This window comes from Herpailurus yagouaroundi, unplaced genomic scaffold, assembly GCF_014898765.1.
Source record: "Herpailurus yagouaroundi ecotype Mexico unplaced genomic scaffold, PumYag 28, whole genome shotgun sequence".
Classification (NCBI taxonomy): Eukaryota; Metazoa; Chordata; class Mammalia; order Carnivora; family Felidae; genus Herpailurus; species Herpailurus yagouaroundi.
The window spans coordinates 21,112,633-21,133,425 of record NW_024412376.1 but is presented as its reverse complement, the minus strand read 5'-3'; the positions used below and the strand labels follow the sequence as shown (position 1 = coordinate 21,133,425).

Genomic DNA, 20,793 nt, shown 5'->3' with positions numbered 1-20,793 from the left:
GCGCAGTCGGTTAAGCGTCCGACTTCAGCCAGGTCATGATCTCGCGGTCCATGAGTTCGAGCCCCGCGTCGGGCTCTGGGCTGATGGCTCAGAGCCTGGAGCCTGTTTCCGATTCTGTGTCTCCCTCTCTCTCTGACCCTCCCCCGTTCATGCTCTGTCTCTCTCTGTCCCAAAAATAAATAAACATTGAAAAAAAAAAAAAGCATTCTATTAAGTGCAAATAAGCATAAGACAACTGATAGTGTACTTCAGGTAGAGAATATAAATTTTAATAGTAATATCATAAAATAAACAAACATATAAAAATCAAGTATTTAGTTTTGGATGTTAGAAATAATATACATAATAAACTCAGCACAGTCCTGATAGTGCTGCAAGATAAGATTTTACTGTTCAAATTACAGATTATGCCAATTGGGCTGCTCTGTACTCTGGGTTTCAAAAATTATGCTTTTATTACTAAAAGCATCTGGACTTAAGACATCTCTAATGAAACCTGGCATATTGCAGTCGAAACTGTGTGACCATCATTTTAATGACTATAATGGAAATAAAATAGGCAAACATTTCCCCCCTTTGGAATATTAGTTACCCAAACTGTCACAGTATCAAAATAAAAATGATTCCTTTCTCCTTTTTCTGTACTGCCTTGGAAGCATATACACGAGAGGAAGTTAAAGCAAAAAGGGCAACTTTATGATATATGCTATGTCGATGTTAAAATTCACAGACTGATTTTTAGATATAATATTCCTGATTCTGGTCCTTAAAAAGAAACAAGTAATTAACCAACTTTTTTCAATATCAGGAAATAAAATTTTGCTATTTTTCCATAATCAAATTTTTCAATGATTTCTAAGACCATTTCTATAGCCTGTTCCACTGAGCTAGTTCAGGAGACACATTGGTTGAAAAAGGACTGAGAATATAAACTTTAAGGCTAAAAATTCCATCTTTAAAATGTAAAAATTTAAATAGAGCCCTTGACAAGGTTATTATAATAACACCAAATTGCTGGCTATGAAAACATGTAGACAGAAAAAAAGGTCATGCTTAAATATTTAAATGAAAAACCAGAGGCAAGTCTTTCATAACTTAAGTAATTCTTTCAACCTAAACACACTTGCTGAAATTGAAAGTTACCTTACTGCACTGGTAAATCTTTTTCAAAACCATTAAGTCCAGTTCTGGATCAATGTCTCTTATGCTTTGGTTGGATAATTTAATAAATATTCTATAAGAGGTAACTATAGAACTTAATGAACAAAATAAAATAGATAAAATACTAGAATCTTAATTGAAAAATGGCATGTTTCTCCATCTTTTTCATGCAGTCAGCATGCCCACCTTAAATCTGATATTTGTAAAAAATTGCTATATTTCCCACTGCAGCTTGTTTTTCTGATGAGCCAAATGTAAATGCTTTCATACAGTTGAGGATTAAAGAATTTTCCAATAATTATTCATCATTATCTGTAGAAAAGAAAAAAAAACTAGTTCACTTCATTGCAAATCAAACAGTATAAATCTTCTTAGCAAAAAACTCATTCTTTTTCATGTTAAAAGAGCTTTAATGTTTAAATGTAGCTTTTATTTAATAACACTTAATATTATTTAATATCACATACTCAGTGTAAAATATGCAAACAATACAATGAAGAATAAAGTGGGAAATAAAAATCACCTATAAGACAGATAACCAATGTTAGTAATTCTATGTAAATCTTGTTATATTTCCTCCTTAAAGCACATAATGGATGGATGAATGGATAAGCAAGTGCTAAAGCAAGATTATAAAATGTTAATGGCAGAATTTAGGTGTTAGATATGTGGGTGATAAATGTAAACTTTCAACTTTTATATATGATGAAAATTTAAAATATGTTGAGAAGGAATAAATCATGGATATACTCCAAGTCAGTTTCAGTGTGTGCATATTATTTTATTTTATGGATAAGGCATAATTAAATTAGCCATTTCTACTTATAAACACTTTGGTTGCTTCCAATTTTTCTTTATTCTAAAAAAACACTGTTGAATGAATTAAACAGACTGCTTGGTTTAATCCTACACAATAATCGCTATGTTCCACACTCTAGCAAAAGTGATCTTTTGTTAAAATCCAAGCATCAACTCAAATCACTGTACTGCTTAAAACCCTTCACCAACTCCCCACCACCCCAGCATAGAACCCATGTTCCTTACGTGGATTGCAAAACCCTTCATGATGTGACCTTTTAAATATTTCCAGCCTTATCTAGTTTCATCACCCATCTTCTCCAATTGTCCATAGAATATATACTTTAGTAACACTGACTTGGTAATAGTTCCCCTAATAAATTTTGCATGGCTCTATGTTTAAGTACACATAGTGATTTGGGGGTAAATTCCCATTCATATTTCAAAATCCAAATCTGATGTCCTCTCCTCTAGGAGAACATTTATTCCAATGTTGCTGGATCATTACTTCAGGCAACACATATGTTATTGCTTCCAATGGTATACTTATCACTCTGTACTATAATTTACTTTTTACCCTTTCAAAAGGTTTCAAATAGAAAAGTACAGAGAGAAAATTAAGGAACACACATGTACATAATACCTAGAATTAATAATATTTAATTTGGGGCCATATTGGTTTGGATTATTTATTAAGAAAAACAAATTACAGATAGAGAGTACCCTTTTCCAGTCTTCTTGACCTTTTTTCTTGGCCAAGGTCATTATCAGTATCCCCAAAGTGATGTGTATCTTATTCCTCCCATGGTTTTTTACTTTTATTGCATATATGCACAGCTAAATAAAATTGCTTTTAAACATTATATAAATGGTACCCTTTCCTACGTATTTCATTCATCACATTTGTGGGGTTTACCTATACTGATAAAAACTTATTTCATTTGTTTTAACTGATATATAGAGCTTCATTACATCAACACAGCACAATATTCTAGCTAAAATGAATGTGGAAGGAAGGTACGTGTTTCCTTTTTAAGAATTTATAAGCTTTGACTGACAAGATTGATATTCTACATGAGGAGCTGGTGGCCTCTGCCCTTCTATGGCTGGCCAGTTATACTCCTTTCCTTCTTACAGGAATTTTTTAGGAATAATAGAAAATAGTTAACACATTTTACTAGTTCTATTTGACTTCTGACTCTGGATAGTACTTAGCTATGGCCTAAACAGCATTGATTTTACCATCAGTGGCAGATGTAGATGTTTACCAAACCTATACTCTAATAGTTTCAGGCAGCTGAAGACAGGCCATCTTTTGAGGACTCAGATCATTTCCAATGAAATAAAACAGAAATGTTTCAGACAATCTTCTTTTTAACTTATTTCTTAATGACACTGATACCACTTTTGGGTGAACTAGATATAATTTACCTATCCTCTCCCTTCATTAATCTCCCTCTCTCCTAAAACAGAAAATAAAAGTGTGTAAGCACCATTTGCAGATGACACAATTTAATTACTATTTTCAAACTTTTTTTAAATGTTTATTTATTTTTGAGACAGAAAGACAGAGCTTGAGTGGGGGAGGGGCAGAGAGAGAGAGGGAGACACAGAATCTGAAGCAGGCTCCAGGCTCTGAGCTGTCAGCACAGAGCCCGACACGGGGCTCGAACACACGAACTGTGAGATCATGACCGGAGCCGAAGTTGGATGCTTAACCGACTGAGCCACCCAGGCGCCCTTAATTATTGTTTTCTAATGTGGCCTAAAAGAATAACTACATCGAGGGTCTAAGTATTTCCAATAAGAATGACTCTGAAATAGTTATTCTAAATCCATTTACTGTCTTTTAACTATCTAATGACTAACAAAACAAAATAGCAAGTTAATTTATTCATATAGTTCCATATAATTTTATAACCAGCTTAGTGAGTTTATATATTAATAAGTTGTAATGTTTTAGGGGCTTCAGTAAGATATTTTTAGAAAGGTTTCCAGGGTAGGCATCTGACTTTATCTGCTTTATACTTTTTCTAAGCTAAAGGAATTACTGACAGGCTTTATGATACAGAATTTCATGGTCCTCATTCCCTTTTCAACTGTATAATACAGAAATTCTGAGATTGTTTCTTTTTCTTTTTTTAGATTGAAGACTAACTGACACACAATACTGTATTAATATCAAGTGTAAGACACACTGATTTGGTATTTATATATGCTGCAAAATGGTCACCACAATAAGTCTAGTTACCATCTGTCACCATATAAAGATGCTATAGTATTATTAACTATATTCCCTATGCTGTACATTATATCCCTTGTCATCTTTAATAACCGGAAGACTGTCCCTCTTAATCTGTTCACTCATTCCATCCATCCTCGCATCTTCCCACTCCTCCGGCAACCATATGTTGTTCTGTGTATCTATGAGTCTGTTTTTGCTAGGATTTGTTTCTTTTGTTTCTCAGATTCCACAGGTAAATAAAGTCATATGGTATTTGTCTTTCTCTGATTTATTTCATACAGCACAATATGCACCCATGTTGTTGCAAATGGCAATAATTCACTCTTTCTATGGCTGAGCAGTATTCTACGGTGTACACCTGCCACATCTTCTTTATCCATTTATCTATGGACATTTACATTGCTTCCATATTTGGGCTCCTGTAAATATCACTGCAAAAACATATGAATGCATGTCTTATTAAATTAGCATTTTCCTTTTCTTTGGATAAATACCTGGAAATGGAATTGCTGGATTGTATGGTAGTTCAATTTTTAATATTTTGAGGAATGTCCTGATTTCCATAATGGCTGAACCAATTTATTCACACCAACAGTGCATGAAAGTTCCCTTTTCACTACTTCCTTGTCAACACTTGCTATTTCCTATCTTTTTGATAACAGCCATTCTGACAGGCATAAGGTGGTATCTTATTGTGGTTTTGATTTGTATTTCGCTGATGATTAGTGATGTGAAGCATCTTTATGGGTGCCTGTTGGCTATCTTTACATCTTCTTTGGAAAAGTAGCCGTACAGTTTCTCAGTCTTGTTTTAATCTATTTTTTTCCATACTGATTTTATGAAGAAAATATATAATTTAAAAAATATATAATTCTTTATATGTTTGATATTAATCCCCTATTGCATATATCCTTTGTGACTATCTTCTCCCATTCAGTAAGCTGCCTTTTCATTTTGTTGATTCATTTTGTTTTCTTCACTGTGCAAAAGCTTTTTAGTTTATTTGAAGCCACTTGTACATTTTTGCTTTTGTTGTCCTTGCCAGAGGAGACAGATCCAAAAACTACCTATGTTTTATTATTGCAGTTTTATGGTTTGAGGTCTTATTTTGTCTTTAATCCATTTCTTAAAATTAAAAAAAATTTAATGCCCATGTGGGAGGGGCAGAGAGAGAGAGGGACACACAGCATCCGAAGCAGTCTCTGCACTGACAGCAGAGAGCCTGATGTGGGGCTTGAACTCATGAACCGCAAGATCATTAATGACATAGCCAAAGTTGGGGCTTAACCAAATGAAACACCCAGGTGCCCCAGTCTTTAATCCATTTTAAGTATATTTTTATATATGGTATAAGAAAGTGGTCCATTCTCATTCTTTTACATGTACCTGTCCAGTCTTCCCAATTTCACTTATTTTTAAAAATTTTTTAAAAATGTTTATTTATTTTTGAGAGAGAGAGAGAGAGAGAGAGGATACAAGCAGGGGAGGAGCAGAGAAAGAGAGGAAGACACAGAATCCGAAGCAGTCTCCAAGCTCTGAGCTGTAGTACAGAGCCTGTCATGGTGCTTGAACCAAGGCATCGTGAGATCATGACCTGAGCTGAAGTCAGATGCTCAACTGACTGAACCACCCAGGTGCCCTACCCAATTTCACTTATTGAAGAGATGGTCTTTGCCCTGTTAATTTCTTGCCTCTTTTGTTGTATGTTAATTGAAGATACAAGCATATAAGCATGGGTTCATTTCTGGGCTCTCGATTCTGTTCCACTGATATTTGTGTCTGTTTTTGTGCGAATTTTGGTTACTACTGCTCTGTAGAATAGTTTAACATCAGGCAGTTGGATATTTTCAGGTTTGTTCTTTTTTTTTTCCCCCCATTTGCAAGCAATATCTTTTATATCCCTTAACTTTCAGCCTGTGTGCATTTTAAGATCTGAAGTGAGTTTCTGGACTTTTTCCTCTTTTTATTTTGTTTATTTATTTATTGAGAGACAGAGCATGAACAGAGAAAGGGGAGAGAGAGAAGAATTCCAAGCAGGCTCTGCACTGCCCCAATATGAGGCTCAAACTCATGAACCTGTGAGATCATGACCTCAGCTGAAATCAAGAGCTGGATGCTTAATTGAATGAGCCACCCAGGCATCCCACTTTTTCTTCTTTTTATATACATATCTATATATACATAGCCTATAAATACATTATATATAATAGCCTACCTATGTCTTTTAATTGGAGCATTTAGGCTACTTACACTTAAAGCAATTATACGTAAGTATATATTTATTGTCATTCTGCTGTTTTCTGGCTGTTTCTGTAGTTCTTCTCTGTTCCTTTTTCTCTTGCTCTCTTCTTTATGATTTGACAATTTTCTTTAGAGTTAAGTTTGGATGCCTTTCTCTTTATTTTTTTGTGCATGCATCATTGGTTTTTGGTTTGTGGTTACTGTGAGGTTCATATATAACAACTCATTTTTACTTCCCCCACGTCATCTTGAAGTTTTTGATGTCATACTTTATTTTACATCTTTTTCTTTACTATCTCATAAGTAATTATTGTAAATTTAGTTGAGTGTTTTTGTCTTTAACCCTCATATTAGCTTTATAAGTCACTGATTCACTACCTTTTCTATATGTTTGCCTCAACTACTAAGATTTTTTTCTTTTACATAATTTTTTATTCCTAGTTATGGCCTTTTTTTTCCTGTTTAAATAAAGCCCTTTAATATTTCTCTTTGTAGGGGCGCCTGGTTGGCGCAGTCGGTTAAGCGTTCGACTTCAGCCAGGTCACGATCTCGCGGTCCGTGAGTTCGAGCCCCGCATGGCTCGGAGCCTGGAGCCTGTTTCCGATTCTGTGTCTCCCTCTCTCTCTGCCCCTCGCCCGTTCATGCTCTGTCTCTCTCTGTCCCAAAAATAAATAAACGTTGAAAAAAAAAATTTTTTTTTAAAAATATTTCTCTTTGTAAAGCTGATTTAATAGTGATGAATCCTTGTAGTTTTTGTCTGGGAAACTGTATCACCCCTTCAATTCTGAATGCTAACCTTGGCAGGGAGACTATTCCTGTTTGTTTGTTTGTTTGTTTTTTCCAACTCTCTTCTGGCCTTCGGAATTTCTGCTGAAAAATCAGCTGATAGTCTATAAGGGTTCCCTTACATGTAACTTTTTCTCTTGATGCTTTTAAGATTTTATCTTTAATTTTTGACATTTTAATTATTATGTGTCTTCCTGTGGATCTCTCTGGGTTCATCTTGTTTGGGACTCTCTGTGCTTCCTAGATCTGGATGTGTCTCCTTCTCTAGGCTACGGGAAGTTTTCAGCTATCATTTCTTCAAATAAATTTTTGACCCTTTCTCTCTCTCTTCTCCTATTGAGTCACCTATAATGGCCAATGTTAGTACACTTGATATTATTGTAGAGGTTCCTTCAAGGATCCTAGTTTTCTTATTTCGTTCTGTTGTTCAGTTTGGGTGATTTCTAATATCTGTTTACAGTTCATTGATCTATTCTTCTGCATCATCTAATCTATTTATTCTCTCTAGTGTGTTTAACATTTCTGTTAAAGTATTCTTCCTCTCTGATTGGCATTTTATTTTCTATCTCTGTTGAAATTCTCATTGTGTTCATCCATTCTCCTGAGTTTGGTCAGCATTTTCATGACCATTATGCTGTACTCTTTATCAGGTAGATTGCTTTTCTTCATTTTCTTTAGTTCTTTTTATAGGGTTTTGCCTTGTTCTTTTGTTGGCACATATCCCTCCAACTTCTCATTTTGCCTAACTCTCTGTATCTGTTTCTATGTATTAGGTGGATCAGATACATCTCTTGGTCTTGAAGTAGGGCCTTATGTAGATGTCCTGTGGGGCCCAGAAGCATGATCTCACCCCCACCCCCGGCCACCAGAGCCAGGTGCTTCAGGGAACACCTTTGAGGGCTGCATATGTCCTCCTGTTGTGGGATCTTCACTGCTGTGGATACACTGGTGGGTGGGGCTTGTCTCTGGTCCAGATGGCAGTGAAGCCCAGCCAAGAAACAGGGTTCTACAGAACTCAGAGTGGTGCATGACCCCTGGCATTAGCTGTGCACAGGAAGGATTCCATAATGGCTCCTGCCAGTGCTGGCATTAGCATGGCAGAATAAGGTAGTAAAAATGGCTGCTGTGCGTGTGTCTGTTCCTGGAGAGAATCTAGCAATTGCTCTGAGATTAGTTAAGTATTCTCCTTCAATTGTGGTCTATGTGCTTTTTTATCTGGTGTTTTGTGTTGGTTTCCAGGTCTAATGAGTCTGCACTCAACACCTGTAAGACTGGGTTTTCCTTTCTGTATAGCTTTACGTTGATTTCCAAAGGCAGATGTTTTGGGGGCCTGTCTCTCTTATGCAGAATCTAAGGGCTGAGGTGCCTGATGTTGAGAATCACTCCTCATGAAAAAGTTCTATACCTGTGAGATCCCTCCTGACCATGGAGTCCTGCAACTAGAGTGTGGGTTTTTTTCTGTAGTGAGACCCTATCTCTCCCTCTTCTATACATCTCAGTGCTGCCCCTTGTTGTGGAGGCTCCATTCTTCCACTTTCTAAGTCCCCTTCATCAGAGGGAATTATTTCAGAGTTGTGGATTTGTTGTGCCTGTGGGAGGAGGTGAGTTCAGGATCCTCATATGCTGCCATGTTGAACTCTCTCCCTGATATCACTTCTTGAAAAGAGTATAACCCTATCCTGATTTCTGGTGTTTTGCAGGAGAGACAGCCTTCTGTGTAGGCATATATCCTTTTGAAGCCACTCAATTATCCAACAACAACAAAAAAAGTTTAGTCGGTTGGGTTTCCGACACTTAATTTCAGCTCAGGTCATGATCTCATGGGATTGGGATTCTTTCTCCCTTTCCCTCTGCCCCTCTTGTGCACACACTGTCTCTCAAGATAAATACTAAAAAAAAAAAAAAAAAAAAAAAAAAAAAAAAAATACCAAAGAAAAGTTTTCCAAATATTTATCAAGCAAAGTTGAACCCCAAATACATTGTTGATTACCTAAAAAAAAAGCAGTACTGAAATAATACCTATGGAGAACTGAGCAAAGGATAAACAGTCTGAATATAACTAGTTTGGTACTATTCACAGATTTACATAAATGGAGTCATTCTCTGGCTTATCCATGTCCTACTAAGAGAAAGAGGCCCATGAAATCCAAACATTGTAAAAATTACTGAAGATAACTTTTAGTTTATTATAGTACTATTTTATAAAATAGGGTCCAAGATCTCAATAAAATCAGAAATCTTCAAGTTCCAGATGTTTAATTTTTATATGTTAATTTTGATAGCAAAAATATTATTTCAATATTTAGAGGAAAATCATATTTTACAGTAATAACTATCAACTGACACATATTTGAAAGACTAACACTTGAGTTTTTCACTGAGGTCTATGGACTTAGATTCTTAAAGAAATTTTCCCCTTTAAAGGAATTCACAAGTTATTAAACTTTGAGGAACACTATCGTTGTGCCTTTTTTTCAAGAATCATGGGTAAATTGTTACTTTAATACCCAAAATAGCTGTCCTCTGAGTGACATGTTTTGTCTCAAGAATACTGTGACTCATGTAATTAACTAGGTTTCCTGCTTTGCTAGAAAGATAAGCACCAAATTTATGACATAGTCTCCACTAAATGTGGAGAACCTCTGAACATTAAGTTTGTATTCTCACCTCATTCTTGGCTTAATATTCATTGCTTATGCTAATTTGCCTGATAGGCTTTCCCAAGCATTTTTTTAAATTAATTTTATCTTGTACTGTATATATTTTTAAGTGGAGTGTTAAATTTTTTGAGACAAGATAGAATACAAATAAAACTTAGGAAAATCTATATTGTTAAAAATTAAGCATGAACATTTTAAACATTCCTTAAATCCTCATATCATTTTAGCATATAAAAATATCTTTAAAATAACAGGATTAACAGTAACAGACATTCTAGAATGGAATTCTTATTCAGAATACTCAGAATCAGTTAACAAATTCACTTAAAATATTAGGCTCGTTACTTCCTGATGAGATACCTAAAAACCAAAGACCACAAATTATTTATCTTGATCACCCACTTCATTCACTAAACTTGGTTTCAGAAACTTTAAACTTTTTACAAAAAACAAATGTGCCCAGAATAAATATTCATACAAAAAAGTCAAAAGAACCCAGTAGATAAGCTGTCAGTGAAATTCCAGAACTATGAAGATATTTTGTGTCATAGAGCATCTTCATTAGATAAGTCTATACATCTACTTTGAAGAAACTATTATTTATTTGGCTACCTAAATTTGGACACCTCCCCCACATACACACACACTCAAGGAGGAGAAAAGAATCAACAGTAGATTAGCAGATGTAGAACCCAGTGGCAATCTGGGAGACAGGGTAATGGAAAGCACCCAGGCTAAATAGCAAAAAGAGAAAGGATTTTTAAAAATGAGGACAGGTTAAGGGATCTCTTGGACAACATCAAGTGAATAAACATTCATATTGTAGGGGTCCAAGAGGAAGAAGACAAAGGGGTAGAGAATTTATTTGAGGACGTAACAGCTGAAAAATTCCCTAACCTGGGGAAGGAAGTAGAGATCCAGGTCCAAGAAGCACAGGGAACTCCAAGGAGGCCTACACCAGGACACATAATAATTAAAATGTCAAAGGTTAAGAATGAAGAGAGAATATTAAAGGCAACAAGAGAGAAACAATAAGTTACCTATATGGGAAAACCAGTAAGGCTACTAGCTAATTTATCAGCAGAAAATTTACAAGCCAGAAGGGAGTAGCATAATATATTCAAAGTGCTGAATGGAAAAAAAAAACTATGAAAAAGAATACTCTACTTGGCAATATTATCGTTCATATTTGAAGGAAAGAGTTTCTCAGACAAACAAAAAATAAAGGAATTTATTACTACTAAACCAGCCTTACAAGAAATGTTAAAGGGAATTCATTAAGCTGAAAAGAAATAGCTATAATTAGACATAAAATCATGAGGGAGAAAAAAAGAAGTTTTTTAAGAATGTATTTGGGGGCTTTTGGGTTGGTTAAGCATCCAACTCTTGCTTTTGGCTCAGGTCATGACCTCACAGTTTATGAGATCAAGCCACATATTGACAGCACAGAGCCTGCTTGGGATTCTCTCTCTCACCTCTCTCTCTGCCTCTACTCTCACATGCACATTCTCTTTAAACAAACAAATAAACAAACAAACATTAAAAAAAATACTGGCTCTGCTCCAATCACTTTTTAAAAAATAGGTAGACTAGTATGTGGACCCTGAGTTTGTCTTGTCCCTGAACCGCAGCTAGATCAGCATCAAACCATTTCAGACACCTAGGAAATTGATCTGAGGATTAACACAACAATCTGCATCATTAGAGCCAGAGAACTTAGCAGATATGCAGAGAGATGAACTGAGGGAGAGAAAAGCCACAGGGGTAGGGAGCTGTTTTGAGAGAGAGAGGACAGAGAGAGAAAGAGAAAGGGGGAGAGTGCAGCACATTGGGATTGTGCAGAAAAGCACTCCCCCTGAAAGCATCTGGAGAGAAAGAGTGAAAACACTTGCAGGGGACTAGACAAGAAATCTGTTTCCCAAAACCATTGATGGGGAGAAAGGAGAGTTTTCAGTACCACCAGGATTCTATAAACAGTGGAGCAGAGTCTGAAGTTCTGGAGTTCAGTGTCTGGTGGTGTTCCAGTGAAGAAGCAGAGTGAATCCCTAGGAGCAGGCAGCAGGGTCTGAGGGATCCATGTGCCACATGGGGAGAAGCAGTTTCTCTGCTTGGAATGCATTTGGTAGAGGTCATAAAGCTCCCTGCAGGCAAAAGTCCTGGCAGAATCCAGAGAGCTGCCATGTTTAGGGATACTGGAACAAAGATGCCAGAATGCAGCAAAATCTGGTAATGGCTATGTGTTGTGATTTAACATAAACTCTGAGCCTCTGCTGCTGCACGATCACATAAACGTTTTCTGGGACAAGCTGGCACCTGGCCATTACTCAGGACAGCAAACCCTCCCCCAGAGAAACAGTGTGTGTCCAAGCCAAGGGGGTCTCTAAAGTGTTGGGTTTTAAAACACAGTCCCTCCTGAGATAAAACTCTGGAGGCACCACCTGGAAGGCAGCTTGGAGACATACAGGGTAAAAGCAAGAAGTGGACAGAAGCCAGAGAAAAAGAAGGGGTGCTTGACTGCATGTCTGTGAGAGAATATAATTACTGGGCCAGAAACTAGAGAGCCAGGTGAAGCCATGTTCACTTTCAGAGCAGGCCAACACGCATCAACCCCAGTGAACTAAACAGTGCCACCAAGTAGAGAACAGAGCTGTTACACCAAGCCCTACCCACCTGCACCCCTAGAAGACCAGCACAAATCCCTTCCACCACTTAGTCTATTGACTACAGTGTGCTACAAAGTTTCAGTTATAGGGGAAACTGAATGTAACTTCATTCAAGTTTCATTCTGTTTGCTGGTTTATTTGTTCATTTTCTTTGCTTCTGCTTTTGTTTGTGTTGTTTTCTTCTTTTTCTCTTTGATACAAAAGAACAATTTTTTTATTCTATTTTATTTTATTTTATTCAATTTCATTATTTAAAATTTTTTTAAAAAATTTTAACATTTATTTATTTTTGAGACAGAGAGAGACTGTGAGTGGGGAATCGGAAGAAAGAGAGGGAGGCACAGAATCGGAAGCAGGCTCCAGGCTCTGAGCTGTCAGCACAGAGGCTGATGTGGGGCTCAAACTCACAAACCATGAGATCATGACCTGAGCTGAAGTCAGACGCTTAACCAACTGAGCCACCCAGGTGCCCCTATTTAAACTTTTTTTTAACTTTTTTTTCTTTCTTTTTTTTCTCTTTTATATCAAGCTTCTCCCAACAAGAAGACTGAAAAACACCTAGTATCTAGCTTCCTTTATCTGATATTTTTTGTTTTGTTTTTATGTTTTATATTTAATTATTTTATTAATTTTTTTTCTTCCCCCCAAATTACAAGACGGAGGAATTCACGCCAAAAGAAAGAATAGGAAGAAATGATGGCCAGGGATTTAATCAACACATTTATAAGCAGGACATCTGAACTAGAATTTAAACCACTATTACTCGGGGCCCCTGGGTGGCTTAGTCACAGTTAAGCATACGACTCTTGGTTTCAGCTCAGGTCATGATCTCATGGTTCGTGGGTTTGAGCTCCACACCAGGCTCCATGCTGTCAGTTAGGAGCCTGTTTGGGATTTTCTCTCTCTCCTTATCTCTCGGGTCCTCCCCCACTTATACTCTCTCTCTCAAAATAAGTAAACAAACTTTAAAACCATGATTACTAGAATACTAGCTGGGGTTGAAAAAAGCATAGAAGACACCAGAGAATCCCTTTGTACAGAAATAAAAGAAGTAAAATCTAGTCAGGATGAAATTAAAAATGCTGTAACTGAGATGCAATCGCGAATGAATGCCGTGACAGCAAGGACAGATGAAGCAGAGCAGTGAATCAGTCAAATAGAAGATAAAATTATGGAAAATAATGTAGCACAAAAAAAGAGGGAAAGAAAGACAAAAGAGCACGATACAAGACTTAGAGAACTCAGCGACTTATTAAAGAGGAATAACGTTTATATCATAGGAGTCCCAGAAGATAAAGAGAGAGAAAAAGGCACAGAAAGTTTATGTGAGCAAATTATGGCTGAAAACTTTCCTAACCTAGGGAAGGACACAGACATCAAAATCTAAGAAGCACAGAGAACTACCATTAGATTCAACAAAACCAACTATCATCAAGGCATATTATAGTCAAATTCACAAAATACACAGACAAGGAAACAATTATGAAAGCAGCAAGGGGAAAAAAAAGTCCTTAACCTATAAGGGAAAACAGATCAGGTTTGCAGCAGATCTGTTCACAGAAACTTGGCAGGTCACAAAGAAGTGGCAGGACATATTCAATGTGCTGAATTGGAAAAATATGCAGCCAAGAATGTTTTATCCAGCAAGGCCATCATTCAGAACAAAAAGAGAGATAAAGAGTTTCCCAGACAAACAAAAACTAAGGGAATTCATGACCACTAAACCAGCCCTGCAAGAAATTTTAAGGGGGACTCTTCAAGTGAAGAAAACAAAACAAAACAAAACAAAACAAAACAAAACAAAACAAAACAGAAAAGACCCACAGCAACAAAGACTAGAAAGGACCAGAGAACATCACCAGAAACATCAACTCTACAGAAAACACAATGACACTAAATTCCTATCTTTCAATAATCATTCTAAATGTAAGTGGACTAAATGCTCCAATCAAAAGACATAGGTATGGATTAAAAAACAAGACCCACCTATATGCTGCCTACAAGAGACTCATTAAGACAAAAAGATACCTGAAGAATGAAAATAAGGGGATGGAGAACCATCGATCATGCTAATGAATGTCAAAAGAAAGCCAGAGGCACCTGGGTGGCTTAGTCTTTGAGCGTCTGACTTTGGCTCAGTTCATGACCTTGCGGTTCCCGAATTAGAGCTCCACATCGGGCTTGCTGCTGTGAGCCTGTCAGCACAGAGCCCACTTTGGATTCTCTGTCTCTCTCTCTGCTCCACCCCCACTTGTGCTCTCCTCCCCAAAAAGAGAAAGCCAGAATAGCCATACTTATATCAGACAAATTAGACTTTAAAACAAAGACTGTAACAGGAGATGAAGGAAATTATACCATAATTAAGGGGTCTATCTACCAAGAAGACCTAACAATTATAAATATTTATGCCCCCAACTTGAAACACCCAAATATATAAAACAATTAATTACAAACATAAAGAAACTCATTCATAATAATACAATAATAGTAGGGGACTTTAACACCCTACTTACAACAATGGACAGATCTAAGCAGAAAATGAACAAGAAAACAATGGCTTTGAATGACACGCTGGACTGGATGGACTTAACAGATATAATCAGAACATTTCATCCTAAAGCAGCAGAGTACACATCTGTCTTGAGTGCACATGGGACATTCTCCAGAATAGATCACAGTCTGGGTTACAAATCAGCCCTCAACATGTACAAAAAGATTAAGATCATACCATGCACATTTTTAGACCACAACACTATGAAACATGAAATCAAGGGGCGCCTGGGTGGCTCAGTCGGTTAAGCGTCCGACTTCAGCTCAGGTCACGATCTCGCGGTCCGTGGGTTCGAGCCCCGCGTCAGGCTCTGGGCTGATGGCTCAGAGCCTGGAGCCTGCTTCCGATTCTGTGTCTCCCTCTCTCTCTCTGACCCTCCCCCGTTCATGCTCTGTCTCTCTCTGTCCCAAAAATAAATAAACGTTAAAAAAAAACAAAAAAACATGAAATCAACCACAAGAAAAAAATTTGGAAAGGCCACAAATACTTGGAGATTAAAAAACATCCTACTAAAGAATGAATGGGTGAACCAAGAAATTAAAGAGGAAATTTAAAAGTACATGGAAATGAAAATAAGACAGTCCAAAACCTCTGGGATGCAACAAAGGTGGTCATAAGAGGGAAGTATATCCAGGCCTTCTTAAAGAAGGAAGAAAGCTCTCAAATATACAACCCAACCTTACAACCAAAGAAGCTGGGAAAAGAACATCAAATGAAGCCTAAAACCAGCAGAGAAAGGGAAATAATAAAGATTAGAGCAGAAATCGGTAGAAACAGTAGAAACAGATCAATGAGACCAGGAGCTAGTTCTTTGAAAGAATTAACAAAATGGATAAACGCGTAGCCAACGTTATTTAAAAGGAAAGGCCCAAAATACATAAAATCACAAATGAGAAAGGAGAGATGACAACCGACACTGCAGAAACACCAATAATAATAAGAGGATATTATGAGTAATTATATACTAACAAATTGGGCAATCTGGAAGAAATGGGCAAATTCCTAGAAACATATAAACTATCCAAAATGAAACAGGAGGAAATAGAAAATCTGAATAGACCCAAAACCAGTAAAGAAATTCAATCAGTAATAAAAAAATCTCCCAACAAGAGTCTAGGATCAGATGGCTTCCCAGGGGAATTCTACCAATCATTTAAAGAAGAAGAGTTAATACCTATTCTTTTGAAGATGTTAATTTTAAAAAACCAAAACCCAAAAAACAAAAAACAGAAATGGAAGGAAAACTTCCAAACTAACTCTGTGAAGCCAGCATTACCTTGATTCCAAAACCAGATAAATACTTCACTAAAAAGGAGAATTACAGACCAATTTACCTGATGAACATGGATGCAAAAATTCTCAACAAGATACTAGAAAATCGAATCCAACAATACACTAAAAGAATTATTCCCCATGATCAAGTGTGATTTTTTTCTGGGCTGCAGGAGTGGTTCAATGTCTGCAAATCCATCAACATGATACATCACATTAATAAAAGAAAGGATAAGAACCAAGATCCTCTCACCAAATGCAGAAAAAGCATTTGATGAAATACAGCATTCTTTCTTGACAAAAGCCCTCAAGAAAATAGGGATACAAGGATCACACTTCAAGACAATAAAGGCCATATACAAAAGACCCACAGCTAGTATCACCCTGAATGGGACAAAACTGAGAGCTTTCCCCCTAAGGTCAGGAACACAACAGGGATGTGTACTTTTATTATTGTTGTTCAACACAGTACTGGAAGTCCAAGCCTCAACAATCAAACAACAAAAAGAAATAAAAGGCATCCAAATTGGCAAGGAAAAAGTCAAACTTTCGCTCTTTGCAAATGCCACGATACTATATGTGGAAAACCTGAAAGACTCCACCAAAAACTGCTAGAACTGGTACATGAATTCAGCAAAGTTGCAGGATATACAACCATGTACAGAAATCTGTGTCATTTCTATACACCAATAATGAAGCAGCATAAAGAGAAATCAATGAAGTGATCCCATTTACAATTGCACCCAAACCATAAAACACCTAGGAATAAACCCAACCAAAGAGGCAAAAGATCTGTATGCTGAAAACTATAGAAAGCTTATTGAAGAAGATGCAAGGAAATGGAAAAATACTCCATGCTCATGGACTGAAAGAACAAATCCTGTTAAAATGTCCACAGTACCTTTGGGGCACCTGGGTCGCTCAGTTAAGCATCTGACTTCAGCTCAGGTCATGATCTCATGGTTTGTGAGTTTGAGCCCCGCCTCGGGCTGTGTGCTACAGCTCAGAGACTGGAGCCTGCTTAGGATTCTGTGCTTCCCTTTCTCTCTGCCCCTCCCCCACTCATGCTGTCTTTCTCGCTCTCAAAAAAAAAAAAAAAAAACTTTAACAAAAGTAAAAATAAATGTCTACACTACCCCCAAACAGTCTACAAATTCAATGTAATCCCTATCAAAATAACACCAGCATCCTTCACAGAGCTAGAAACAATTGTAGAATTCATATGGAACCAGAAAAGACTGAGAATAGCCAAAATAATCTTGAAAAAGCAAAGCAAAGCTGGAGGCATCACGATTTTGGATTTAAGCTGTATCACAAAGCTGTAATCAACAAGACAGACTGGTACTGACACAAAAATAGACACAGACCAATGGAACAGAATAGAGAACCCAGAAATAAATCCACAAATGTATAGACAACTAACCTTTGACAAAGCAAGAAAGAACATCCAATAGGATATTCTTCAGCAAGTGGTGTTGGGAAAACCGGACAGCGACATGCACAAGAATGAACCTGGACCACTTTCTTACTCCATACCAAAAATAAATTCAAAAGGGATGAAAGACCAAATGTAAGACAGGAAACCATCAAAATCCTAGAGGAGAACACAGGCAGCAACCTCTTTGACCTCAGCCACAGCAACTTCTTACTAGATGTGTCTCCTGAGGCAAGGGAAACAAAACAAAAACGAAACACCAGGATCTCATGAAGACAAGAAGCTTCTGCACAGAGAAGGTAACTGTCAACAAAACTAAAAGGTAACCAATGGAATGGGAGAAGATATTTACAATGACATATCAGACAGGTTAGTATTCAAAATCTATACAAAAACTTATCAAACTTAGTACCCAAAAAACAAATAATGCAATGAAAAAATGGGCAGAAGACATGAACAGACACTTTTCCATGACTAATAGACACATGAAAAGATGCTCAGCATCACTCATTATCAAGGAAATACGTATCAAACATAACAGACACCACCTCACAGCTGTTGGAATGGTTAAAATTAACAGCTCAGGAAACAACAAATGTTGGCAAGGATGTAGAGAAAGGGAAACATTTTTGCACTGTTGGTGGGAATGCAAACTGGTGCAGCCACTCTGGAAAACAGTATGGAGTTTCCTCCAAAAGTTAAAATAGAGTTACCCTATGACTCATCAATTACACTACTAAGTATTTACCCAAAGGATACAAAAATACAGATTCAAAGCGGTACATGCACCGCAATGTTTACAGTAATATTATTAACACTAGCCAAACTAAGGAAAGAACCCAGATATCCATCAACTGAAGAATGGACAAAGAAGATGTGGTATACATATACAATGGAATATTACTCAGCAATCCAAAAGAATGAAAAATCTTGCCATTTGCAACAACATGGAAGGAACTAGAATGTATTATGCTAAGTGGAGTCAGTCATAGAAAGAAAAATATCATATAATTTCACTCATATGTGGAATTTAAGAAATACAACAGACGAACATAGGGGAAAAGAAAGAAAAATAAGATAAAAACAGAGTGAGGGAAACCAAAATGCACTCTTAAATACAGAGAAGAAACTGATGGTTGCTGGAGGAATGTTGGGTGGGGGGACAGACTAAATGGGTGATGGGCAAATGGAGGGCACTTATTGAGATGAGCACTCAGTGTTACATGTCAGTGATTAATCACTAAATTCTACTCCTAAAACCATTATTACACTATATGTTAACTAACTTGGATTTAAATAAAAATAAAAAATAAAAGATGTAGTACTTTAAAAAAATAAAAATAAAAGAATGTGTTTGAATTTAAATGATCATCAAATTAGTATAGACTGCTATACACTTAGATGTTATATATGATCCTCATATAACTACAAGCCCAAAACCTGTAACAGATTTACAAAAAATAAAGACAAAAAAAAAAAAAGCCAAACATAATACTACAAAAACTCATCAATCACAAAGAAAGAGAGCAGGGGCACCTGGGTGGTTCAGTCAGTTAAGTGTCCAACTTTGGCTCAGGTCATGCTCACAGTTGGTGAGTTCCAGCCCCACATGGGGCTTGCTGCTATCAGCACAGAGCCTGCTTCAAATCCTCTGTCCCCCTCTCTCTGCCCCTCTCCTGCTCACATTCTCTCTCAAAAATAAACAATAAAAAAATAAAAATAAAATAAAAAACAAAGAGAGTAAGAGAAGAAGAAAGTAACAGAAAACTACAAAAATAATCAGAAAACAACAGAATGGCAATAAGTACGTATCTGTCAATTGATTACTTTAAATGGTCCAATCAAAGACATAAGGTGATGGAATGGATAAAAAACCAACGACCCGTCTACATGCTGCTGACAAGAGATTCACTGCAGACCTAAAGACACATACAGACTAAAATTGAAGGGATGGAAAATCACTTACCAAGCAAATGGAAGTGAAAAAAAAAAAAAAAGGCCATGGTAGCAATACTTATATTAGACAAAACACACTTTAAAACAAAGATTGTTAACAAGAAACAAAAAGGGCATTACACAACGATAAAGGGATAAATCCAACAAGAGGCTATAACAATAGTAAACATCCATGCACCCAACACTGGAGCACCCTAAATACATAAAGCAAACATTAATGGAGAAATTAATGGTAATATAACAATGGTAAGAGACTTTAACACTCCACTTACATCAATAGCTAGATCACCCAGGCAGGAAACTAAAAGGAAAGAGCATCTTTGAAGGGCATTAAACCAGATGGACATAAAGATATATATAGAACATTTCATCCTAAAACAACAGAATACACATTCTTTTCAAATGCACATGGAACATTCTCTAGAATAGATTACATGTTTGGCCACAAAACAACCCTTAATAAATTTAAGAAAACTGAAATTATACCATGCATTTTTTCTGACCACAACAATATGAAACTAGAAATAAATCAAAGATAAAAACTGGAAAAAAACCCAAACATGTGAAGGCTAATCACCATGATAGTAAAGAAACCAATGGGTTAAGGAAACAAAGAAACAAAAAAATACATGGAGACAAATGAAATGAAATGAAAATGAAAACACAATGGCCCAAAATCTCTGGGACACACAACCAAAGCAGTTCAAAGAAGAAAATAAACCAACAGAGGCCTACATCAAGAAACAAGAAAAAGCTTAAATAAACAATGTAACCTTGCCCCTAAAGGAATTAGAAAAAGAACAAATCCCAAGGTGAGCAGACAGAATGAAGATAATAAATTCAGAGCAGAAATAAATGACATGGAGACTAAAAAAACAATAGAAAAAAAAAATCAATGAAACCAAGAGCTGGTTCTTTGAAAAGATAAAGGAAATTGATCAACCCTTAACAAGACTCCTCAAGAAAAAAAAAGAGAAAAGACCGAAATTCATAAAATCAGATATGAGAGAGAAGTAACCCATGAC

General features: G+C 36.6%; 1 protein-coding gene across 7 annotated transcripts in view; it reads right to left on the bottom strand.

The window, feature by feature from the left end:
* Positions 1 to 253: 253 nt before the first annotated feature.
* The window catches only part of NEK1 (NIMA related kinase 1), a 239,119-nt gene continuing 218,579 nt past the window's right edge, over positions 254 to 20,793 (bottom strand). For 5 of the 7 annotated variants that reach the window (XM_040470824.1, XM_040470831.1, XM_040470864.1 and 2 more), the window contains one exon: positions 10,692 to 10,843. In XM_040470824.1, the coding sequence (XP_040326758.1) occupies positions 10,707 to 10,843 (137 nt within the window). In that variant the 3' untranslated portion in view covers positions 10,692 to 10,706. Of the gene's footprint in view, positions 1,474 to 10,691; positions 10,844 to 16,444; positions 16,565 to 20,793 lie in introns of those variants that run through there. The other 2 variants (XM_040470858.1, XM_040470840.1) reach the window with 2 other exon arrangements.